Source organism: Platalea leucorodia (genome assembly GCF_965183815.1).
Source record: "Platalea leucorodia genome assembly, chromosome: 6".
In the NCBI taxonomy this organism is placed as follows: Eukaryota; Metazoa; Chordata; class Aves; order Pelecaniformes; family Threskiornithidae; genus Platalea; species Platalea leucorodia.
In genome coordinates, this window is record NC_138828.1 from 43,393,895 (window position 1) to 43,421,199 (window position 27,305).

The 27,305-nt window shown below is 36.4% G+C and overlaps 1 protein-coding gene across 4 annotated transcripts in view; it reads right to left on the reverse strand.

Annotated features, from left to right (window-relative positions):
- SPOCK3 (SPARC (osteonectin), cwcv and kazal like domains proteoglycan 3) overlaps positions 1-27,305 on the reverse strand; it is a gene marked incomplete at both ends in the record, with an annotated part of 216,323 nt that overhangs the window by 15,466 nt on the left and 173,552 nt on the right. For 3 of the 4 annotated variants that reach the window (XM_082315462.1, XM_082315460.1, XM_082315463.1), the window contains one exon: positions 5,221-5,340. The exons of the other annotated variant lie outside the window; for it this stretch is intronic. In XM_082315462.1, coding sequence (XP_082171588.1) covers positions 5,221-5,340 — 120 coding nt within the window. The remainder of the gene's footprint in view (positions 1-5,220; positions 5,341-27,305) is intronic. 4 annotated transcript variants of the gene reach the window in all.

The following is a 27,305-nucleotide window of genomic DNA, read 5'->3' on the forward strand; positions in this document are numbered from 1 at the left end:
TTAAAACTGCAATTCTTTTTATCTCTTATAACTATACAATGAGTGTATGGGAGAGTACTGACAGGAGTAGAGCAAAAACTTACTGTTCTGCTTACAAGTTTTGTCTGTACATCACGGTTTCCAAATATGCTTCTGCAATGAAGATCAGGGAAATTTAATTTACCTCTGCATAATGTCAGCTGTGTCCCTTCATCGACAAGGAACTTAGGATAGTCAGAATGAAGTAAAAACCTCCAAGCAAAGATCTGAAATTGTTAATATTATTTACACTTTTCTATACAAAATTTGTCTTTTCTTGCTGCAAGTTTGTAAGGGTATTTGGCAATTTTAGCGTAATATCATCTCACCATGCTAGTTCTAGACAAGCCAATTGTAAGTAATTTTCTTTCAGACTTCTTGTATTTTTCTGTTATTTTCAAAATTATGAGTGCATTAGACTACAAATAATCATATTATTCCCAAGCCATAAGAAGATTCTCTATTACCTTTGGCCTCTGGTCTTTCATCTTCTAACATGACAAGGCACACAAGTATTCTTCAGAAATAGACTGCCTGTTAGCAGAAATATTTGTGGGACTATGGTATTTTTTGTGCTTTGCATTTGATGCGTTAATTCTCTAGAGTTTTATCACACAAAATTAATACAGAAATAGAACAAATATTTTAAAAGACTTTAAACAGGTACGTGAAGTCTTACTTAATTTTGCAACTCCTTATTTCCCCATGCACAAGGGCATAATAATGGGGGTATTATTGTAGTATAGGCGTAAAGTATCCTTTTTCCCTTTGTGTCATCTATTTAGACCATAAATGGCCTAAGGACAAGATTTAAGTGTTTTTATAGCATTTATAGTAATGATACTTCTAGATATATGCAATCTGAATACATCTGGACACAAAAGGGATTTTGGAAATAAAATCCTATTAATTATTTGAAATATTCTAGTCTGCATTACTAATAAGATTCACCTTTGGAAAAAAATAAGTGTCAGTTAAACAAAATTATGTAACTCTTGTAAAAACGCAACAATGTAGGCACCTTAGATTTTTCACTTGTTATCAGCATATTGATGGCTCTAACAGAACAACTTAAACGCTATTGTTTGGTTTGTTTAGAAATAATATTAATGATTGCACGGATCAATGTGGACTATTTAATAGCTGGAACAACTCTTAAAAGCACCAGCAATGCACTACAAATTTGCACCACATCTACCTTGGTCAGGAGAATCGTGCCCAAGCCTTTTAACAAATCCTGTCCCAAGTGCCACCAGAGAGACTGAAATATGAAAAATCCTAAATGGAAACAGACAACCAGAACGGATGTCACAAGTTGCTTTTTTAAATGCAGAATGGTTTTTCAGTGAGGAAGGAACTCTATGACAAGAATAAAGGACAGCCTAGGGGGAAAGGGTGCCAGAACAGATTTTTAACTCCCCAAGGGTAATGAACAACTCCAGGGATCTGCTAGAATAATTAGGACTCTGAAAGGAGAAGTGGCATTCAGGTGGCTTTTTGTCTTAGCTCTTGTTCTGTACAGATCACTAAGTCTCACGTGCTAAGTATAAGGTCGTTATAATGATTAAGAAGTTCTCTGCAAGATTTATTTCTAGGTATAGCTCTCAGACATGCCCAAAATAGGGGCTGGACTCCCTGGTATACTTAAAAATTAATGCGCCTGATGTCTTGGACCTACTATGACTTTGGAGACTGAGGGATTTCATTAGGGATACTACTTGAGAGCTTAGCTCTTGAAGAACAGTTTTAAGAATTTCGTAATGGTATTAGGAAGGACATTACCATGTTGAATGGTTATCATTATTTTTGTTTCTTTGCATGTTTACAAGCACATATTGACCTAATATTTTCTTCTAAACCACAGACATGTTAATTTCTCATAAGATGCAGTATACTTTGCTGCCTCAAATGAGAAATTTTGAAGTTCAGAAATGTACATACCAGAAAAACCATACAGTTGCATTAATGAAACCATTTTTTAAATGATTTTTGTATCCTCAAATCCACAAATGAAAGAAAACTACTACTGATCATATATTCATTCGATCACTTTCTGTCTATAGATGGACTGACTTTTTGCAGTAGCCTGTCAAATTAATTCAATCAAGTAAATATTGGCTATTTATAAAATATAAATATATAAATAGTATCTTTTCTATTTGAAAGTAAATTTTTTTCACAGATATATGCAATTTGAGTAACTGACCACAGTACTAAAACACTAGACTCTAAACAGTTAGTGTTCAAATGTTTTTGTGAAACACTGTGGGTTTTGTCGAAAAACCCTTTTTTAAAGAGAAAAAGAAAAGAAGAAAATATAGGACAAAATTAATGCCTCACATGTAACCATTTTCTACAATTTGATTTGCTATGTTTTAGCAAAAAGAAAATAAACATGCCAAAGCCTATCATCAAACTTCGATCTTTACATCCTAGCATTCCTAGAACAAGTAGCAAACTTTTCAACATTTTTGTAACAACACTACCTCTATTTTAAGGTTGATGAGGTGTAACTCTTTAAAACAGAAAATCTAATTTAAAACCAGCATAGTAATCAAATAGTATTTTGTATAACATTCTAGCTGTTTAGGATTAATTTCTGGTACCATGTTAAAAGTGGAAGTCAAACATTTCTGACAGCACCATGTTCACAGGAAATTTAAAGTCACTAGCACAATGAAAATAGATTTTTCTGCACAGATTATATTTCCTTACCTGTTGACGAAAAAGACCCCTGAAAAGACTATTCTTAGCCATCCAAATCTACTCTTGATTCTGTCTCTCAAAAAACTGGTAGGGTAGGATCCAGTCTAACTTGTGCCTAAAATTTCAGATACCTCCTAAAGTATGTGTGAATTCTTCATACCATCAAAGGAGAGTACTTCATGACTTTGAAGGCTTCCAAAAGAAAATTCTGAAAACTGGGCCAGAAACCCATTTTTTTTTCCCCTCAACTGGAACAATCGTATTTGCAGAGAAGATCCTCATTTGAAGGCTTTCAAAGGCAAATACATCTCTCTACCTGCCTTAGAAAGATTCCTTTACTAGCTCAGGTTAGGTGGGAAAGATCCCACAGACCCTAAAACTTTGGAGGAAGCTAATCAGAATGGGACCATAACATTTTATGCAGAAGAGCTGTTCATGCTCGCAGACCTCACAGACCAATTGCTTCACTGCAATTGAACAATCTGTTCTAAAAATACCCACATATCTCACAACTGCTTTGGTCTACATAATCTAAGCAGATGGTTATTATCTTCTGCATTGTACATGAAGTGCCAAAACATGAACATTTAGGATGTGCCAGATGTAAAATCAACATTAGGTAGACACCACTCCATCTTACAAGTATTGCTAATGTTGTAGTAAGTGACCATCAAAGTCTGAAAACAAACCAACCAGTTGGGATCACATAACATATTTCTAGGTCCAAAAATCGACAAGGTCCAAAACTCACCAAGACTCTTGCATTTTTAGTCACCCATATTAAAATCTTAGATCTTAAGTCTAAACATAGTCTTTGATTGCTATTATAAAGTAAAAATTTGCAAACAAACAAACAAGTGACAAAATAAATGTGAGTATAAAATATCCACATACACATCATGATACAAACACCTGTCTCGAGTATAGATATTAACCCAATTACTTGAAACACTGACTTTTTAGTTATGTATGCCATAGTACTTAATAGCTGTACAGTTGCTTCTTTTATCATTGCCCAAATTGTTTTTGAACTTTTACTGTATTATCAGGCTTCTAAACAGCTGTGCTGCATTTTTGACCTTACCTATTTAGTGTGTTACCCTCAAGAAAGTGAGTATTCAGCAAGAAACAGGACCTTACACAATGTTTCAGCTGACCTTTAACTGAGTGAAGTGCTAACAATAGCTGTATTATTAGATCCATTTTATTTATTACTATACAATAAATGCTTACTCAAGAGCTGCAAACTTTGTATTTCTGTTGTTTTCATTACTGGATGAGAAGCAGATCACATGCCAGTTATGGACACCAACCAGAATGTAAATTGGAAATATATGGTTTTTAAATGTGTTTTTTTCAATATCAATAAAAAGTGACATTACTGTATTACCACCTTACCTCAGAAACGTTTTTTCTCAATGTTAAGACAAGTATTCCCAGATAACACAGAATCATCTTTAATTCATTGTGTTTTACAGAACTATTTGTATTTCCTTAGCATGACAAATCACACAAAGAAATGACATTTCCAATTAAATGAAACACATGGATTTCTTGAAAAAAGAAAAAGTAATGCTACAAATAGCAATCAAACAAAAGCTAAAAAAAAAATATCCCAAATACTGAAAAAGTTAATAATGAAGGAACTAAGGTAAGCAGTCCATGGTGGCCAAGTTCTGTGAAACATACTCTAGAGGAATTCATAGTTTGCTCTTTATATTAATGAAAGGTAGAGTTTTACGGCTTATGAAATCTAATTTGACTCTCCTTCACAGTAGAATATCACTTTTGAAACTATTATTGCACACTTCATTTGCTATTTTAAATAAGCCCTTTGATAATTACATTTTAAAACTTTACTACTTTCCACAACAAAAAACCTATTTAAATATTTGAGGGGGTTAAAAACAAATTATGCCCCCTACTGTTTCCACTTCATTAGTACTCCTGAGTCTTTTCCAATTTGAAGTATAACTTTGAAAATTCCTTTTTACTTACAAGCTTCTTTTCCATGTGTTTTTCCATACCAGTACCTACAATGGCATCAACTAGCAACAATGGGTCACACATAATTACAGCTCCTGTACATTATTTCTTAGGGCTAGCCATTCAGCAACTCACTTTTCTCCATGGAAAAGTTGTTCAAAATGCCTACTTGTTTCTTCTTGTTTTGTCTCCTTATACAGCAGCTGATTATCAAACTCTATCAAATAGACAATTTGATAGCATTCATAAATGAAAACATTGTGAATGGTAGCTGCCATACATTCTTACAAGCAAGAGTCCTGCCAATTAACATTAAAAGTTTAAAGTGAACATCTTGTATCAGTACTAAGCCATAAATAAGAAATTAACTTTAGAAAAGCACAAAGTTACGGTTTTGTACATATGCCTATTTAAAGCACGTGAGAATAAGGCAAGTCTTAGCAATGGAAATACAAAAGTACAGAAAATTATCAAAGAGAACATTGAATAAGACAAGTAGAAATCTCTTACTGGTTCTTTCAGGCCTTTGAACAATCCTAGTCTTCTTATTCTGAATTCCACTTTCATGAAGTGCCTTAAACCAGTCTCTCAATCTGTTTGCGACCTCCCTGAATTCCAGGTCACCGCACACTGAAAAACAAAATGCAGAGCTGTTTAATGTTTTTCTCCTGGGTGCTAAATAGAAGTTTTCAAACTATGCTAAAAAAAAAGTAAAACACATAAAAATAATATAAACTTATATGTTCCACAGCTTTCTTTAATTCATAAAGTTCAGTTTCATTACTTAGGTATGCCTTCAAAACCCAATTAAGGTCCTCAGGAATAAATGCCTGATTCATAAAGCAATTATGAAATTATATATATCTAGAATTAAAAACATCCTTTGCAAACTACTGCAAACTACTATAAACAGTTTTAGCACACATATTTTCACATCTTACTGCAGATAAGGCTGTATGGCAGAGACACCCATGACAGTCTTTTGGAGTTTCATTTCTATGTTCATTAAATAAATAGTTACGAAAGCCCTACCAGTACAGGTCAGAGATGTGATTTAGGCAGATAACGCAGGAACATCCAACTTGCTTTTCTATGCTGAAGCATGAAAAGAGGAAATAGGTTGACAGAGAAAGTGCTTCAAGAGTGTCCCAAAAGCTTATCTGATTGAATGTAGTTTTACAAGCCAACATTCGTGAGCACCTAACTGCAAACAGGCAACCGTACAGCTGCTTGGTGATGGAAACGATGGATTCTTTGACCAGAAACAGCAAAGACAGAAAAAGCACGCAAGACCAAAGAGAGCACCTGTAGTACCGGGAGCAGCAGATCAGTAGCAGACTGGCTGAAGTGTTGTACACTACTGGTAGGTAGTACTGAAGCCAGCAGCAGAAGCAGATAATAGAGATGTGCATTGAGGAGGCCTATTCACCTTCACTATTAAGCTGCTGGAGAAGACAAAGAAAAGGTGTGCTTGGAGCAAGCAGATATCCATTCCAGAAGTCTGTTTTCCCATTTCATGTGTTTAAGAGAAGCTGGGAGAAGACCACAGAAATAATAGGATCTGGAAGACGATGAAAGCAGGAAAGGCACTGGATGAATGCTTCCCTAGGTAACAAAATACCTTCCCCTGCCCTTGTCAACAGTTATCAGTTCCAAATCAGGACCATCTTCCAGGCCTACCAGTAAACTGACTAAGCTACAATCTGAAGAGCTCACAGCTAAGTTAGCAGAGCTTCACAGTGACGCTCTTGAAAATAAATCTCCAGTTCAGCTTACTTTTCCTTTATTATGTAGCAATCCATATTCGGTGACATAGCCTTCAGCACACTTTATTAAATTGAACAACACTGTGAAACACCTCTATGTATTTTAGAACAAGATCGAAACATGTCATTATGTCAACAACTATCAATACCTGTACAGCAGCTGGCATCTAAGCATTTGTTTATTCATTCTTTGCTGAAGTCTCTCTTGAGACGTTGATTGTCTCCATGAAAGACTTAGGTGCAATCTATACATACATTTGCATATATTATGAACTGACATTTTTATAGAACTTGTATTGTGCTTTTCTCTTGTGCAATGGAACAAATATTTTACTGATAATTCGATAGGGAACTGAGGAAAAAATTGTTTTTCACAATATATGGGCATGTACGCTCAAAAATGTCGTATCGCAACAACTAGATGAAAATGGTCTCCTGAGCAAAGACTACACATTGTAATTCAAACTTGTGGGATTTCTACGTTTCCTACAATGACACCTTCCTCCACTAATCCTTGCAACAGCTAAAAGGTCAGTATAAAGAATCAGGTATTAACTTGGGACATTTGCTCTTTAATTTCTCCTCCCATTACAGAAGAAATAGAATAATATTGTTCCCTTCTCTAACTACCCTCCCTTGGTTTAACAGAAAAACTTTTCGAATTGAATCAAAGGGTATGGAGCACAGCACAATCATTAGGGGTACCTGACCTGCCATCTAACTGCTTTGATTTATCTATCCTGCACAATACTGTATAATACCACCACAGGCCCCAGAAATAACATAGCTACATTAATGTGGTGCACTGACCTGGCTATTTTCATCTACTTCTAACTTGTCTATATGCAGTGCTACTCTGATTAACCTCTGATGCTGAGGTGACCTACTCGGAGCTAGCATATAAGCTCATTTACAGGCACAGACACAGACACACACACACATATATATCCATATATCGATATATATGTGTGTGTGTGTGTGTGTGTGTGTGTATGTATAAATAAAAAAAAAGGGAGAACATGAGGAAGTGCCAGATGCAAGTAAAAGCTTAGCTTGAATAACATTAACAGAAAGATGCACATGGCGGCTGCATTATGGAGAGAATGTATGAATTCCTCCTTTCTGTATAAGCAGCCAAATAGACACACTGAAGCTTATCATCTCCTAAACTCATTACAGTGTAAAAACAAAGCACTAAGAAAAGGAGATAGTGCCTCTTTGGCTATTAGGTATAATAATAAAAGAGAGCTTGCTGTTTCAGCATCAGGTACTAGCCACTGTCATGCACAATATGACATAAAATGACATTTTCTGTGCTCCTGTGAATTGCATTCCTTTCAAAACGGAAGGTACATATGGCACATTTTGGGCATGAGACACATCCCACATCAGATGTCAGATTGGGGGCATTCTACCAACTTCAACTTCTTATAACCCTTTTCCCAAACTTTGCTGGACAATTTAAATCATGGTTTTTATCTCAAAACAAAGAATGAGAAAATTGTAATAACTTTTGGTTCATTTTAATGATTTTGATATCTTTATCATGGGAATAGATCACCTTCAAAAATCAAGGCAATGCAAAACAAACTGATTAAAACTCTCATTTGCCTATTTTACACCCCATAGCTACTCAAGTGCTGCAGTCAGCTCTCAAATGTGTCAGGTAATTACATTTACTGTATTATTAATTTAAATGCACAGTGAATTTTTGGCTCATGACATTTCTAATATGTCAAGTAAAAGTAGATGTCTTCTATATGTGAAATACACAGGAGGGAGGCAACAGAACTACACTAATCCACACAATAATTTATATGGACAAACTGTGTTCTCAGCAAGGATTTAAAGCATGGGTTTATTACAATGTCTCATATTTCAGTATTTGAGTATCACAGTTTTTTATCAAAGAACATTTAGTACATTTACTAGCATCTCAGAAAAAAATTTAAATGGTAGAACCAGCCAGCAAACTAGAATTCTTGCCATGAAACTTTCTATCAATCATTTCATTTCCACAGGATGCTTAACATACGTTAAAATTTTGAATTGGTTAAATAACAACTAATCATACAGTTTAATTTTGACTGCTGGAAAGTAAAATACACTGGATTTTTTTTTCTGGTTCCCACCCCCACCCTCTTTTTTTTTTTTCTTCTTCTCTATTTTGGAATTTTCCATTGAGAAATTTAAGTTTCAGATTTCAGTACACTTACTATTTTCCAGAATGCTTTTCAAGATCTAGCTATCCTAACATTAAAATAGCAGAATAATAAGAAAAAAAAGTAATTAAGAATGTAGTTTTCATTTTATGGTTCCTATTAAGTGGTTTTAGTGGGGGGTATTTAAGGTTAATTCTCTATCACCTGATGTCAATATTCATTCACTTCCATGGTTACTCTTGCATGTGGTCCTCTCTATTGTACATTATACTGTTTGAAGCATTTCAGAAACATAAAACAATCTGATGAAAATAATTCAATTTTTTATATTGTGATTACTGGGGAAAAATGCCAGTACTATTCTGGCATGAAAACTAAAATGTATATTAAAAAAAGAGACCTTATTAGAATACCATATTTTATACTGGAAAATGACAAAGCAGACAACAGATTTATATAAGTATGTAAGAACACAGGGTATTAGTAGTGGCAAATAGATACTCAAAGTAGTACGGCTATTTCTATAGTTAGAGATTAGCATTTGAGCACCTTTGGGCCAAGACCTCCCATTTCCTAAGTTATTAGGTACAACGTGCTTGGACTACTTAAGCCATGCCAGTGGCAGGAAAGCTGCACTCATTACACCATCAGGTAACACAGATGCAGAGGACTAGTGGCTTGACATAGAAATTTTCTCAGAGGAAAAGACTGCATCTTTTGACAGTTCCCAAAGGTAAATCAGGTAGCAAAACCCCAGTTTGGTCCTATCTCAACACAGGCATGTGTGCCAAAACTTGACAGAAAAGAAGAACCACATACACTTCTTTCTTCACACACAATGGTGCTTGCAATATATTTTATATAAGTAGCAATTCATGTGGCATCTAGAAAATCAACTTCTTAACATTAAATTTGCATAATATTTTCTTCATTAAAATTATATGCTTATATGAATTAGAAAAGCTCTAGAATTATAATATTCTCAGGTTCGGGGATAAACATTAATATATTTACTGCTTCAAATGTTGTACTTCTGAATATACCATGATTGATATTTCAAAGATATTTAAGATAAATTTCATTAGTATTAACACAGTGCATGAAACAGTCCACCTTGCATGAACCTGCTTCCATGTTAAGTTATAAACACATAAACCAGAAATTGTTTATTAGCTTTTTTGCATGTTCTTACATTAGGAAAATAATCTGTAAGCTGCTCTACAGCTGTCATATGTATGCACAGCAAATTGCAAAACTGAATATAACTCTAATGTTATATGGCAGAAGCCACATTTTACAAATTTCCATTAAAGTGCTTTTCTATGGTATGCATCAATAGCTAAAAGCAAATTCCAGGACAATTCATGATCAGTGTTATTCTTTAACAGGTTTTTGCACAATTGTGCTTTACAACTATGGTTCAAACTTATTTATAAGAATAGGGGCTACCATAACCTAGCACCTCTCCTATGAGGACAGACTGAGACAGTTGGGATTGTTCAGCCTGGAGAAGAGACGCCTCCGGGGAGACCTTACAGCAGCCTTCCAGTGCCTGAAGGGGGCCTACAAGAAAGCTGGAGAGGGACTTTTTACAAGGGCGTGTAGTGGTAGGACAAGGGGTGATGGCTTTAAACTGAAAGAGGGTAGATTTAGATTGGATATAAGGAAGAAATTCTTCACTGTGAGGGTGGTGAGGCACTGGAACAGGTTGCCCAGAGAAGCTGTGGATGCCCCATCCCCGGAGGTGTTCAAGGCCAGGCCGGATGGGGCTTTGAGCAACCTGCTCTAGTGGAAGGTGTCCCTGCCCATGGCAGGGGGGTTGGAATCAGATGATCTTTAAGGTCCCTTCCCAAACCATTCTATGATCATGAAGACTGCTTGTTTTAATGTTGATTCAAACATTAACTTTTTTTTTTTGTTTGGATCAATCTGATCAGACTACTCAGCACCCCGCAACAAGTGTAAGTGGCACATCAAGCAGTCATTCTCAAGTTATGAAAACAACATAATTTCTGGCTTACAGGGCAAGTACCATACTTAGGTACAGTCTAGGGGGAAATTTTGCCTTAAGAACTTACATATGTAGTGCAAACTTCAAATAGACTACTGAATAATAAATATGGCCTAAAATTATCTATGTTTCTCTATCAATCTGCTGAACAGAGCTGTCTCAAGTCTTACCATCTTGCAAAAAGTCCAATTTTTAAAAAACCTCTTTTCAGGAAGAAAATATTTTTGTTGAAAAAAATGGGGGAAAGTAAGTCTAGGAAGTTGCACGAGAACTTTTTGGAGGTGGTGGTGGGCCTGTCAGCTTTAATGTTAAGCAAGGCTAAATGAGATGTGGGGAGGATTCACTGTTTTGAGACTTTTGGATAAACTCTTTTCTCTCCCTTCCTAAAAAAATCCTGTGCTTTCTTCTTGTCCTCTCAATTTCCTATGCTTCCTGTCCTGGAAAAGGAAGGGGCCAATGTCTGGATCACATGCAGCCACTCGTTCTTGTCCCTCTCTCAGGTACACACAGATTACTGTTTCAGGAAAGTGGCTGCCACTGGCACTTTTTCTGGTTGACTACCTTGTCTCTTCCATGGGAGTAGCAGAGACGTCTCCAGAGAAACTGTGGGATGGGCTATTTGGGCTAGGATCTTGCTCCTGCCCCAGTCTCTTTCTTTCACCAATGCCTTGAACTGGGCTTGTACAGTAGTAGACTGATCACAGCACAATGGTGTTACACTGTGCATCAGCTTAGGGTAAGATTATTTACTCTATAAAACATCTTACAATTTCGCTGAACCAGACAGCTGGTAATACACTTAGTGTCGGAAATGATTTGAAAATTATTTGGAAATTAAAATATTCTCTGCTCAAACTTTAAAAAGCAGGAAGCATCCAACTTTCACAGCACAAAAGAAAGAAAAGACAAAATAAAATATACAAAGTTCAGATTACTTAAATGGCCAATTAATCATCAAAAGAATATATGTGATAAATATGTTACTGTCTTATTTAAGAAGCATAAAGCAAGCAGAGTTGATCAAAATTTAGAGAAACCTACCTTCATTTTTTTCATAGGTTTTTAGTTAGTAAATTCATTTATGAAAAAATACATACTAGCAATTACTTCATTGTACCTGAGCCACTATGGACAGGCAATTTTTTGGTAACAAGAGATATTTCTGTCCACACAAAATATGAGTATAGTCTAATTGCTCACACATTCAGTCCAGCAAAAAAAGAATGCTGCATATATAGAAGTAATGCTAAAAAGTGCGTTGATTTTTGCCACATATATCAGTGCTCATGAACATATATGATTAAAATTGCTGGAAAATAACAGAATTTGTTAGGTCATTCAAAGAATAAAAAATGGTGGTGCTTAGATATTAGCATAATTTGTTGTCAGCTCTTGGAGCATTTCTATATCAAATTAGTACACAGATTCCATATTACTTCTTAATATATCATATTACTATGGAATTTTCCCTTTTTTTTTGTTTCATAATAAAGTCATATTTCTATACTATGGCCAAAATGACTAAGGCAATATCTGTACATTCCAAGTAAACTGAGGGCCTCAGACTAGAGAAAGAATCCCATTTAATGTTCCATGTATTGAGTCAGCCATACATACACAGACAAACTGAAGATTCTTATCATGTGGGTTATTAAAAAGTTATAAAATCCCTTCTAACATCTTCCACGTTAAAGGTATGATTTTGAATGTCAAATAACTTCAACTATATACAAGTTTTTTCTAAAAGCACTTATCACACTTCAGATTTTTGTTCCTGTTTTGACATGTAAAAGGAAAGAAGTAGCAAAATAACTTTTAAAATAGTAAAATAAACAATTGAATTCCCACTCACACGGAAACTTATCAATAAGTTTTGTTCAACTTTCCAAGAACATTCAGATGAACATGGAACAGGTGTAAAAGACTTCAGTGTAAAAAGTAGCTTTCAGAATACCATAAGAAGTGGAGAACAATATTTTAACGCTATCACAGTTACAAACACAATTTTTTTTCAGAGGAGCTGGGCTGCACAATGTAACCCTGAGTTACGCTTAAGTAAAATCTTTAAGTCACAAAAAAATCAGGTATATTTACTGAAAATGTCTACATTTGGCTGTGTTTCTGATCTGTATCCTGTCTCAGTACAGTACCTGCCTCAGCACTCCACCTTAATTCACGCGGATTTATGTGACTAAACCTTGTATTCTGTAACAGAGAGGATCAGCCTAACACTCAGTTCACTAGAACGCTATTTGCCATTGAAACATACTTGCTCAGGGTTATGCTATATGATGAAAAATTATATTAATTAATGGGTTGATGCATTCCAGAACACGTTTAGGGACTTTTTGTCCCAGTGATCAGCTTCTAAAGATACATGCTGCTGAAATTATTATACACATTGGTCTGTACTGATTTAAAATAGGTCAAGAAGAGGTAATTCAGATCTATTCAGACTATTATTTCACCTGATAGACTGGGAGATGAATCTTTAATGGCGAAAGACAGACAGTAAAGGTTGTAGAAGGTTAGACAGTAATCAAAAAATGCATATTAATTCACATGAATCCACTGAAGAACCTGCCAAGAAGTGCTTCTGGTTTTGTCTAATGCCAATGCAAGGCATTCCTGCTATTACAATCAATTCTAGTAGCCATTAAGAGAATTAGTATGGGGTAAAACGAAGTCACTAGCTCAAAGGTTACTGGAGTCTCCTGTCATTTGAAGTAATAAAAAACTGACTGTCTTTTAAAACCAACATATATGGGCATGCAAAAAATGAAGGGATCTGAAAACTTATAGGTACCCAATCCAGAAATATCTTTATAATAAATATTATTTAAATGTTAGGTGGAACCAACTGTTCAATTTGTTTTCACATACAGTAAATGTTACAATTTGTGTTGGCATTTGAATATAATTTACTGATTGGAAGCAGAATATTTGAAAATGCTAATCAGTATGTGTTCTTTCAGTGCCTTTCAACTCAAGCTAATTGATGAAGAAGTAAAAATAGTGCTACTGAAAGCTATAAAGACATGCAGAACATATTTTGACTAGCACAATAGACTGAATTCCCTAACATATTTAAACCAGTCTTAGCATTCTGACATAACAGAAAATAAGTTATTTTAACAGTATAAACTTTTTATATAAACACAGAGCCATATATATAAAACTATCTGTAGTTTAACAAGTGTAAATCATTACCATAACGACATAATAAGCACACTAAAATACTGTTGTATTAAGGAGTAGCTTTGTTAAGTGAAGGGTCAAAAAGTGATTTAGAAAAAAGCAGCAGTGATAAACACACCCCACCCTATGCATTCACAATAATATATGGGACCACAAGGCTGTAGATAGAACCCATGTCTCTGTTTACTTCAGGAAGAGATACTTTTACCAACTTTTTCAGCAACAGACCCCAGTCCAATATTGAATTCTAAGAGTGGAACACCTGACAATTGTTAAGGAAGCTACACAAGCCTAAAGAAATTATTAGCACACAGTTTATCAGTAATTTAAGTGTAGAACTCGCCCATTGATCTGTCTTCTTTTGTGCCCCACAGCCAGAACATGCCTGAAGTCTTTATATAACATAACATAATAAGACACTTCCATACCCGAATCCACTAATGGCCAGCTAGCCTGAAAACTATGATTTACTGACAATATGGCCAGTGGGATTAAGTTGTACGAGAAAGATTAAGGCTTTGTTTCAGAGTGAGATATGAAGTACCTTGCCCTGCCAGAAAGCACGCTTCCAAGACACAATGTGGTACTCCACTATCGCATCATGTGGTTGTGCTTGCCACACAACTCTATACACACCCCCTACAACCAGGACTGCAGAAGGCCATCCAGCACATCAGCACATAAAATCTCATGCAATTGGGCAGAACTATATTCATCAATTCACATATATAATAAAATAACCAAGAAGTAAATACACTGAGAGCGCACAGACAATTTGAAGAACAGGGTACACATCAACCACCTCCTACAGCAAACTAGGAATTACTCCATGTGAGACGGGTAACTTAACAATCAGCGTGTGCTAAAGCAAGACTTCTGATCATCTCAACTTTTTCTATGTGTTGGAATCACTGCATATGATCACAGAATCACAGAATAATTTATGTTGGAAGGGAACTCCAGAAGTCATTCAGTCTGCTAAAAGCAGGTCTAATTACATCAGGTTGCTCAGGGCAGTGTCCAGTCATTCATGTCCTATGATCATTGTGCCATTCACATGAAGGTTCCTCACTATATGAAAGGCTACCCTTCTTTAAAAGGAACAATACACTACTATCTACTATCTTGTAACTCTATACTGTGTTCCCTGAAAAGTACAAGAGCATTTTCTCATGCCGTAACTTGAGGATTGCACCCATCTGTCCAGGATTGCCAGATATCCAGAAATGTGGTTACAGCAGCGATTCAGACTCAACTGTGAGAAGGATTACTTAGAGCAGTCCACAGCTGATGCTTATGTAGTCCAATGCCATTTCAATGTATTACCTACCATTCCTGTACTCCTGTATGGCTGTGCAGCACATCTTATGCATCTAGGATGCACTGATTAACTGCACATCCAGTATGTGCATTTAAATGTATTTCTTCACCAGAGGACCCTGTGTGAAAATATGGTAACCCTAATACTGTCATTAGAATTCAGTGCTGCCTTTAAAGACAGTTTCTATTAAAGTAAACTGGAACATTATATAAAGTATACCTACTCAGAATCAGTACTCTGCAAGGCTGCCATTCTGCATAGGTTTATGAATTTAGCCCCAAGGAACTGATTGCTCGAACTGAAAATTCCTGGCCCCAGACTAAGGGCTAGTCCCCATTTGGCTAACTCTAAAAGTCTAAGAACACCAGAACTAAAGTTGTATGCAAATGGCCTTACAATTCCTGCAATATATGGCAGTATTTCCAGCTCTGTATCATCTCTGTTACAAATGGGAAGACTAACATATGGCAAAAAGAAATGTGGTCGCAAAAACCAATATATTTGGCAGAAGGACAAAAAGCCCTTCAAACTTGTAACTGAAGGATGGGACAGTCATTTCAGTTATCTTTTTACAGTCCCATATGTATAAACATAACTTTTTTTTTTTTTAAAAAAAAGGCTGTAAATTGAAAAACTTCTTAATGTACGTATTTCTATTTTTATAAGCTCATGAAGTTTATTAGCCATCTGTTACCTCTAGAGCAAATGATTTTAGGAAGATACCTTGAAATTAACAAATAAATGCATTCTGATTTCCTTACTATTTAACTAAACATAATGAATTTTCTACTTCAGTTAGTCTATGTTACGAGATAATTAATATAAATGTTGCAGATACCATATCAGGGAACTGCAGCTGCTTATTCTTACTGCCTCAAATTAATGTTCCATACAGACATTCTGCTCATGATTAATGTTTCATAAAATTTAAAATTATTTCAATTAAATTACATTTTCAGAAAATAAATCTGATCTTTTTGTGTCCTCACAGTTTTAAAGACTTCACATTTAAATATAATGACCATTTCTGAGTGCAGGAGAAACAGTAGTAACCACAACATACAGAATTTATGTGCTGAGATACTATTTTCAACTTAAAATATGTAAACTTACTAAAACATTGCAATTAAATAAGACAAGAGTAATTCTTTAATCTGTCAGAAGTATCACAAACCTATTGTGGAATTTGTTAATTTATCTTCTGGAGGACAGTCAATATATATGGCTTCCTTTGCTAACTGCTGCTAACCTTTAGTGTTGGTTATAATTTCTCATCATGCTCTGTTATTCTGAACTATTAATTTCTGAGGATGAAAATGATGTTATTAATCTGTAAATTGCATACTTATGAAGCTAGAAAGTCAGCAAAAAAAGCTAGATAGCAAGGAGATGCTCCACTGTAACGTGCTATATTCCAAGATCTTTTCATTCCCAAATATTTTTATATATTCCATTGAATCCAGTACTTTACATAATAGAAGATATGGAAAGTATCAAATAGGGACAGAACAGCAATTTTCTTGGTGGTGAAAGCTTTCCAGCCAACCATACCCCAAAGGGGAGGTAGTTTTCCGAATTCAGTTTCAAGGATTCCTGAAAGCACTACACAGCTCTGGTACAGTCAGGACATTTTCTTCCTTTCAAGTACAAGATTGACAGAGTCCCACAAAGACTTTTTTGCATTTGACATAAAACCCCTTGAAACCTAGTAGACAAGGATAAAAGATCACTGAACAAAGCTCTTTATAAAGAAAACTTAAATATATATATATTATTTCAATATTTCAAATTAGACATTTTCTGAAATCAGAAATGTTCTGTGCTGGTAAGAGGCTTCAAAGGTCTACCACACCAAGCAATTCTGTACACAGAACCTGGAAAGGACCGACGGATCTTTCTTTCCACTGTGAGAGAAAACTACCATTGTGCCTTGGTAGGACTGGCTACTGGTTTGCACCTTTTCTCTTGCAGGGAAAGACAGCAGAATTGAACATTGGGCTGAACAATCACCGACTAACAGAAATTAACTAAGCTCTGTTCTGCAAATGTCTGGGATAAAAGAATTTTACATCACACTGCATCCCATAAAAGTCTGACAGATTTAAGGCTGGCGTTGCAGCAGTTGTCTTCATTTTGTATTTAGATTGTGATCTGATGCTTTAAACCACTTTGCACTTACCCTAACCATTTACTTGTGTGTCCTTCTTGAATGCCTAACCACTAACATTGCTTTTAATCACTTAAAATTGTGCATTAAAGAGTACAGTTGCCAGCAGACCTTTCAGGGAGGACTGAGAGGGTGGAATCACTCCAATTTAGCTAATTATTTGTGTCTTTCCTAAAGTGAGGCCATCAGAAGTAGGCAAGCTCTTTCTCTGCTACTGAAGAAAACTATGGCAGTCAATCCACTGTATCAGTAATATAATAGCAGGACCCACTCTCCTTGGCACAGGAGTCCCATGCACTGAGATGCAAAGTCAACTACACTGTATTACCACCTCAATGAAATCAAAACTCCAGTGAAGTAAATGTAATCTGCAGCTGTGTCTCCACACAAATTCACTAATCAAAAATTGAAGGAGAAATGAATAAAGTAATGATTTTAAAAAGATATGATTAGGGTACAAATACCTGAAATGTTTACACGTGCATACATGAAATACGTTAGCAAAGTGCAATTATGTTTTGCTAGTCTATGCACTGAACACCAAAAGGATTGTTCATGAATGTCTGATGCAGATCAGAGAATTTTTATGAGATGTATATGAATATTCATAGAGAGAAGAATTTATTTAGCCTTGGTAATTTCTAATGTGGTTATTCCTATACATCTTTTAAATCCAAAAAGTCCTGCATTACCAACAGTGACCCTACTGAACTACAATTATTATTTTTGGAGAGGAAGGGGAAACTTGTTCAAAGTGCTGTTTTATAAATACAAGGATATGAGAAGCAGGCACTGGTGAGGCATGTGGGTGTGTGAAGATCTTGGGAGGGTACAGTGTCTGATAGGATACCATTTGCAAGTTAAAGGACTATAAATCTGTTCCTTTTTCATTCATATATCCTGCAGGAAGAAGTCCACAGAGAAAACTATTCACAGAGGTACATCTGAAAGGGAAGCAGCCAGTTTACCTCAGCAGAGTCTGACAGTGAACTAATAATGTGGATAAGCAAGGACAAGAGCCAAGGAACAAACCAACGAGCTACATTATTTGACAGTGCAAATATACCCTTATGTGCTCTCCTGTATTCCTTCACCCTAAGTTTGCAGCCCAGAAATGGAGACCATATCATGTTCAGTATAAGAAGACATGGCTCCAGAGCAAGTTAATGGTCACTGAACTATTTCGCAAGGCATGACAATGTTCAGAAAAGAAATACATTTTGGGTGCTCTCTTAGTTTAGGGGACAGATTTAACACCTTTCTTCAGGGGAGATATTGAACTGCAATGCTGAAGATGAACTGAGTACCCTAATAAACTGTTTCATCATAAAGCAGTTATTAAATACATATGTGTAAGTTTACCTTTAGTAAAGCTTTCAACTTTCTACAGGAGAATAGAAAATAAAACTTCCAGAGGTTGGCACCCGTCTTTCAAAATAAAATTGTCAAGACAGAATTAATGAAAAAAGGGGAAAATTTCCACCAAGAAAGCTTTCCTTTTTTTCATCAAAATATTCATTTTTTTCAACCTGTTCTATTGAGTGATGTACTGAGATAACACAGGTTTTGTCTGAGCAGACTAGATTCTAACCCCAGGGTTGCTGTTTTCCCATTACAGATCAGGGTCCATGCATGTAGACACAATACAGATATCCAGTTGAACCTAGCAACAGCGTATGCTTTTTAGAAAGCTTAAACTATGCTTTTCTGCTCTAACATCAGTGAGCAACAAAATAGAAAGTTCCTCGTCTATACAGCCTTTCCATTTAAATTAAACAAAGACTACAAGGGAAGAAATAGAAGACATTTGCCATTTAACCAGCTGCATTGAGTAACTCTCCTCAACTCATTAAAAGACCTCTTCTTAAACACAGTGATCAAAAATTGTCACCTGAGACACCAAAAATAGAAACTAAGTTATCTGAATTGGCAACAGAAGCTCCCCTATACATTTAACAAAATCAAAGCACTCAGTGAAGTTAACGTGCAAGGTCATCAGAGACTTTGTAGCTTTTGACACTTGCAATAACACCAAATACAATGTTGAGGAAATCCACAGTTATAATGCTGCCACTTAAGATTTCAGAAATCTATAAACTTTCTCCTGAAGAATTGATGGTATTTCTTTTGTTACGATGAATGCTTGGTCTCCAAATGGCTCAGTGCATTCTTCTGATATCTATACACCTCCTACGGCATCTAGGAAATGCATGGTGTTCTTTGGGAACACTGTAGTAGCTGAACAAGAACTACAGTATGTATCACAATTTGAGCCCGTCAGAGAGGAAATTCAGGTTTTAAACAGAAAATCTGCAAAAGGAAGAAAAACTAAGGAAAGGACTGTAAAGCTGCAAGTCAATGTACTCCATTAACCTCCTCTGCAGGCAGAACAAGCTTACTAGACAGGAAAAGGAGACAAAAGAAAATTTTGACTACAGCAAATGCAGGAAAACAGTAACATCCCACCATTAAGAGTGGCTACAGAGCTGTGCATAAGAATGGCTGCTTATGGTCAGTCCAAACTCTATCAAGCTTCATGTCTTGTCTCCAAGAGCAGCTATTCACAGATGCTGTGGAAAGAACGGTATTTTCATGGTATGCCTTCTGCCCCTGCTTGATCCATGGCTCAGAGATGTCTTGAGTTCACAGAGTTTAAATGGCTAATGCAGAACCTCATAATTTCTGATTATCTGCAGATTTCATGTTTCAAGGAAATATAGACTTTATTTTTCTGAAAGGACAAGCAGAGAAAATCTGCTTGATCAAGATCCTCCTGAAATCTATCCACTATCTATTTGTTATCCCATAAGGGTAAACTTATGAAGCACAAGTTGCAAACCTTATTAAGAAATTGCTCTGTAACCAACACAATAGGATAGTGATAAAATTCTGTATCACTGTTTATGAGACTCCTGTTTATCTGAGCCAGGTAAACAGGCAGTGTCTCCAGCCATTTTCTTTCGTAAAATGGATATGGCCTATAAATACTGGAACCAACTTCTCAAAACTTAGCCCCTGACAAGACATGGTCTGTGTGGGTTATGGAAGAACATAAGAGTGACAACAGTATGTCAGACCAAAGGCTCATCTAGTCCAGTACTCAGTCTCCAAGAATGGGAAAAAGTGGATGCATAGTGAAGCCCATAACAACAGAACAAGCATTTGCCTAGTCTCCAACCAGTTGTGCACAAGGGATTTCTAAAGCCAGATATGAATCTATAAAGTTAATCTGGTTTCTCTCTTGGTGGCCTCAACCCAAGGCACATGTAATAAAAAAATCCACAAATTTTAAAATAAAATTTCAGGTCATTTTTTTAGATATAAAACTAGAAACAAAAGAGTACAAATACACTGAATACAAAATACAATGCTAGTTTAACATTAACCAGCTGTTCTTAAGTCCCAAAAACTTGTCCAAGTCTTCACTGAGACACCCAACTTTCTGACTGCTTCTCTCAGCTCTGAGAGATATCAATGTTACCTATACAGCCATCAGCTCATCTGGTGCAAACTGCAGATAAGAAATGGTCATTCTCAGAGGGACTCAGCTCCAAAGAAAACCATCCACCTTCGTATGTCTGCAATCCTCATATAAGATGGGTGTGTTACAGAGAATCTTTAAAACAGAGTAAACTGAGGTGCTCTGTGACACCTGTGTGGTGAGGCTGCATCTCAAATACTGTGTTCAGTTTTGGGTCCCTCACTCCAAGAAGGACATGGAGGTGCTGGAGCGTGTCCAAAGAAGGGCCAGGAAGCTGGTGAAGGGTCCAGAGCACAAGTCTTATGAGGAGCGGCTGAGGGAACTGGGGTTGTTTAGTCTGGAGAAGAGGAGGCTGAGGGGAGACCTTATTGCTCTCTACAACTACCTGAAAGGAGGTTGTAGAGAGGTGGGGGTCGGTCTCTTCTCCCTAGTAACAAGTGATAGGATGATAGGAAATGGCCTCAAGCTGCTCCAGGGGAGGTTTAGGTTGGATGTTAGGAAAAACTTCTTCACCGAAAGCGTAGTCAGGCATTGGAACATAGAACGAGAGGAAATGGTCTCAAGTTGCACCAGGGATGTTTAGGTTGGGTATTCGGAAAAATTTCACCGAAAGGGTTGTCAAGCTTTGGACCAGGCTGCCCAGGGAAGTGGTTGAGTCTCCATCCCTGGGGGTATTTAAAAGATGGATAGACGTGGTGCTTAGGGACATGGTTTAGTGGTGGACTTGGCAGTGCTAAGCTAACAATTGGACTCGATGACCTTAAAGGTCTTTTCCAACCTAAACAATTCTATGATTCTATGATTAAACAACTCCAGATCCAAACCAAGCACCATGAAGGATCAGTCTCAGTATCATCACATATTTTAGGAAATGCTTCTTTTCAAGCTGCAGCCTATCTGCATGGGACTGCAGTCCATCTGCATGGCTACAGTCCATTGTAACATTTGCAAGTACAAAAGTTTTTGAAAGGAGCGCTTAGAGCAAGCACAAATCAGTACCATTTGTACGCAGAACAGAACAAAGCTAATATTGCTAACAAAGACCACTATATCATTAAGAAAACTTCTTATGATATTAGGGTATGTTGAGGATCCTGGCATATTTTCTGACATTTAGAGAAATTCTCATCACATTGAAATCAGTAGCAAAATTCTTGCTGATTTCAGTGCAGCCAGAATTTCATCCCCACTTTGGTGCTGTTTAGACCAACTACTTGGTCCTTTGAAGAGGAAGGGAATGCTAACACTGATCAACAGACATCTTGGTGGTTGTTTAAACAATTTTGTTGACATTTTTCGCAATGAAAAAATGTCATTTCATAAGTTACAGTCCACTGAAAGAAAATAAAAAATATAACCTTTTTGCTTAAAGAAATATGACATTATTTTTTTGGAAAAAAAATCTATACAATAAAATGTGTTGTAGATAAAATCTATACAATAAGAATGTACACCGCTTTTCCATATGGTGATCAAGGACCTTTCAAGACAAAAAGAGTATGGACAATTAGAGATGCCAGGCAGTAATCTATTCAGTTATAATTTTGCTTGGTAATCATAAAGCATGAAAGGTATTTGAAGTAAGTGGATGTGCTGATTATCAGCACCATTGCCTACAGTTGAAAAGAACTGTCAAATGTCATCAACTGTGAACCTCTTCACCACTGCATCTGAGACTTCGACACAAGTATTACCCCTAATAATAGCATCTCTGTTCTGTACTGTTTGTAAAATTCATGAAACTGTTTAAAATGTCAGTGACATCAGTACTTGGTCAGAAAGAGTCTGAAAACAATGCATCTGTGGCTGAGACTTTAAAAGTAAAAATCAAAATTAGTATTTAATTATTTTAAGAAATAATCAAATGTCTACCAATAATGGTTTTGAAGATATCCTAGTTAGACCAGGAAAAAATATTTATAGTGTGAAATTATGTCAATTTTTCACATAGAGCCTTTTGTTCTTTGACAAAAGATTTTAACATAATTTTCTAGTTATTATTCAGATAGCGCTATATTTTATGTTATTGAACTTCAATTTCATGCATGTTTCTCTTCTGCCCTTTGCGAGCCATGCTCTTAAAAGTATTTTGTATTTCTGAAACACATCATTAACTAGAGAGAAACATGCAGAAATACATCACAGTGATATCTGAATTTCGGCGGCCACACAAAAGTAGTAAAAATGATACTCCCAGGTTTTCCTTCAACAATGATCACTACTAAGAACAACATGGCACTATAGAGTCCTAAGAAACTATTATATTCTATTGGTCCAGCTGGATCCCTAGGCTACTCAGGTAGTTTTTAAAGATACAGGCACTGACAGTCACATGTGAACCAACTACGGTCAAAAAAACATGTGGTTTTGTTATCACTGCGCTGAGGTTAGAATGACGTTGCTTTCCTGTCTGCATGGCTCATTGCCTTGGTTTCAAGATGCTGATATTGCACCTCAATGACTTGCAGACTACAGCAGATTCCCATTTAGCAAGGTGAAGCTGAGGCACAGCAAATGTGTGCAGACAGAGATTACTGGGTTCAATAGCAGGTACCACCACCAAGAAAATTTACTTGCAGAGTAGTGGGCCCAAGTTTAAGAGTTTCTCCATAGCTCTTACTTCATTAAACAAACAGAAATCCTGGTTCTGTTTGGTGGCAGTTTTGTCACTGATTTCAGTAAGGCCAGTTTTCCCTTCAATGAATATGAAAAAACGTATTACTCTATCGCACAAAGCCCACCCTTCCTCCTGGTTTTACAGTTGTAAAGTTGGAGGCTATAGTGTGCCTATTGCTTTAATACCTGAGTGGACTTGGCATTTTATTCAGTTGTTGCTGTCTGTATGCATTACGAATTGACATCGTCAACATATATTTCTACTTTAAGAGCCAAGATTGCTATTTTTTCTTAACATGCAAGCTACTTATATTGAAAAATGTTGGTTTAGTCTCATTTTATATTGAATTCCTGTTTTAGCAACAAAAAAATGTCTATGGCTGCTCATGGATTAATAAGAGTTGGTAAATGTGAGGAAGAATAAATATAACATAATCCTATAACATACTGTACACAACACAGAGTACCTTTGTTATAATTTAAAGTCAATCCTGGAAGACTAATTTATGGTTTTATTGTTTTAAGTAGGACTGGATGTAGTAAGTACTTTGAAAAGGTCATTAAGTATAGAGAATAATTTTATTTAAAATAATACTATACAGTAATTACCGAATTACAGTATTAGATCAGCAGGAAATTGCTTTAAGTAATATTTGACAACTAAAATGTGACCACTGTGGAGCTCTTTTGATTTAACTTGATTTAACTTCTGTGCAAACTTGACTTACAAGCTTGGTTGTTTCCTACAGTGTTAAGACACTTGCAGGTTTGTTTTTTGGGTGTTGCGGTGGGTTTTTTTTAACAGTTTGTACTGTAGCCCCTAGAATACAAATCCAAAACGGATTAAGGATTTGATTTTAATCACAGAGACAGAGAACAGCAGGCACTATACATGCTCCTTTGCCACAGTGCCACAGACCAGCACCTCAGCACATGTGGCAGAACAGGCTATGAGTGTTCTGGGTCCTCTTCAGTGGAAAACGTAATTAGTTTATATTTATTGATACGTTATGTTTAAATCTTATTAAAGGTATCTGACTTTGTGCAGGACCAGTTGAAGAGCACAGCATTCATTCTGTTGGCTCAGCCCTGACAGCAGCAGCAGAGAGCAGACATATTCAAAGCATCACCACTAATTCTACAGTGATTATGGGACTGCAGTGTGTGCAAAAAGGTTATAGCCACTTTTAAGCTTTTGCCACAGTTGACTAAAGACCTGTTAAAAAGTCAAAGACAGCTGAAAGTGTTGTCTACTGATAATCATATATAAGTAAGTGAAAAATGAGAATCTAAGACGACTAAATAAATTTGTTGCAGGACATGATGTAGCATAGCCAGCAGTTGCCATGATGGTAATCTAGTTTAACTTTCTGTGTAAAAAAAATCAGTACAACTTCAACTAGTAATTTCTGAAATTAGCCAGTAACTTGAGCTGTGGAAAGTTTTCTTTTTAAAAAAAATTACATTGAACTCTATCATTTCCAAGTTGATATGAGAAATTACAATCAGAACAGCCCACCAAACCCAAAGGCATTTCATGTGCAATTTAAAATGGTATCATAACATCATTGTTTAAGCCTCAGAACATAAAAATAAAACAGAAAAACTCATTAAAACTTTAAACTTTACAAGAAACTGGTTTTCCTGTACAGGCTGAGAAGAAAAAAATATTTAAAAACCACAGAAGAGAATTTGTTCTTATTATCATCCAGACACTAGAAAGAAACTTTGCAAATTTTGCTGTTGATGCCTCAAGACATGTTATACCGTATTTTGGGCAAATCTATTAAACAAGAAAGTAAGTGGACAGATCCATAAATAGAATCCTAGCTTAGCAATTAGATTAAAAGAATGCCTACTGACTTAGAATAGAACAGAACAGACTAATTCAGTTGGAAGGGACCTACAACGATCATCTAGTCCAACTGTCTGACCAAAAGTTAAAGCATATTGTCAAGGGCATTGTCCAAATGCCTCTTAAACACTGACAGGCTTGGGGCATCAACCACCTCTCTAGGAAGCCTGTTCCAGTGTTTGACCACCCTCTCGGTAAAGAAATGCTGCCTAATATCAAGCCTAAACCTCCCCTGATGCAGCTTTGAGCCATTCCCACACATCCTATCACTGGATACCAGGGAGAAGAGCTCAGCACCTCCTTCTCCACTTTCCCTCCTCAGGAAGCTACAGAGAGCAGTGAGGTCGCCGCTCAGACTCCTCTCCAAGCTAGACAAACTCGAAGTCCTTAGCCACTCCTTATAGGACATGCCTTCCAGCTCTTTCACTAGCTTTGCTGCCCTCCTCTGGACGCATTCCATTTCTTAAATTGTGGGCCCCAGAACTGCACACAGTACTCGAGGTGAGGCCACACCAACGCTGAAAAAGGCGGGATAATCTCCTTTGTTGACTGGCTGGTTATACTGTGTTTGATGCACCCCAGGATGCGGTTTGCCCTCTTGGCTGCCAGGGCACACTGCTGACTCCTATTGAGCCTGCTGTCAACCAGCACCCCCAGATCCCTTTCTGCAGGGCTGCTCTCCAGCCACTCCTCTCCCCATTTATACTTGTGCCTGGCATTATTTAGTAATACTGTTTCTTTCAATATGAGCCAGCATGAGGGAGCTGTGTCCAAATATTAGAACGGTAGAATGCCTGGTCCATTAAACTCAAAAATGCTCCCCCTACCACCATGACATTGCTGTATAAAATATCTGACATAAGTAAATAGCTTATCAAAGTAAAATAAACAAATACTGAATGTCTAGTCACTGCGTTAAGCCCAGATCTGTCAGAGAGTTAGATAGTATCTTAGTAGGAATTATTAAACAAGGAAATAGAAACCATGACATTTTCAAAAGACACCGACATGGATCACCTGTGAAGAAGACGCAGGCAACAGCTCCTATGATTATTAAGTCACTCAACAGTGATGCCAATCAGAAGAAATTTCCTGAGGATATAGGCAGTGATAACAGCCCATGGGGGAGCAATTCACACAAACTCTCCAACACCTCTCTGAAAGGTGACCAACTAGCCATTAGGTATCTAGATTTTATTTGTTTCTCATTTACCATGCACAAAAAAATAGGTAAGCTCTCAGCAGAAGTTAGGAACATAAATATACGGTTGACCCTAGATGTAATAAACCAGGGAGTTCCTCTCCTCCCTTCTTTCTACATGAGGCAGCGAAGCACCTGCCTGGTGGGAACAAAACCACACTCCCAAGCCAAGGGCATAATTAAAGAATCATCATCTCCTTGCTATTCACATTTTCTTTTACCTTTCTCCTCCTTCTAAGCTGTTTCTGTCTTTAGTCCCTCACATTTTGAAGTGTCAAGAGGCAATAAGCCACAAAATTTTTTATATTTTCTCACACAATATGTAATACAGGTGTCCCATTTAATCAGTTTGGGCTTGAAAAGTTTTCTGTGAAATGAAATATTTGTCACTCTGCACATATTTCTGTATCAAAACACTTTTTACAATTATCATACTGTTACCGAGTGAATTTTGTGCTGGAGCAAAATAATATGTATTCTGTTTTGGAAAAATATTAAAATGTAAAACATTTTTTTTTCCAGGAAGGTAAGATGCTGAGCATTTTAATCTAAATTAATTGATTGACATTTATGCAATCGCTACAAAGAAAACAAATGTGGATATACATAATTTTTGAGTCCATGTCTAACCATTTTCCTTTATAACACTGGAAGAAGCAAGGAAATAGAGTCTTTAGGAAAATTTGTATCATCTGGTATTTCACGGATTAAGCATATTCAAAGTTTAAAAAAAAAAAATGCAGCTTAACACGAGGGACTGATACCAAAAGATAAGATATTGGCGATAATCACTATTACCAAAAATAAAGACTTTAAA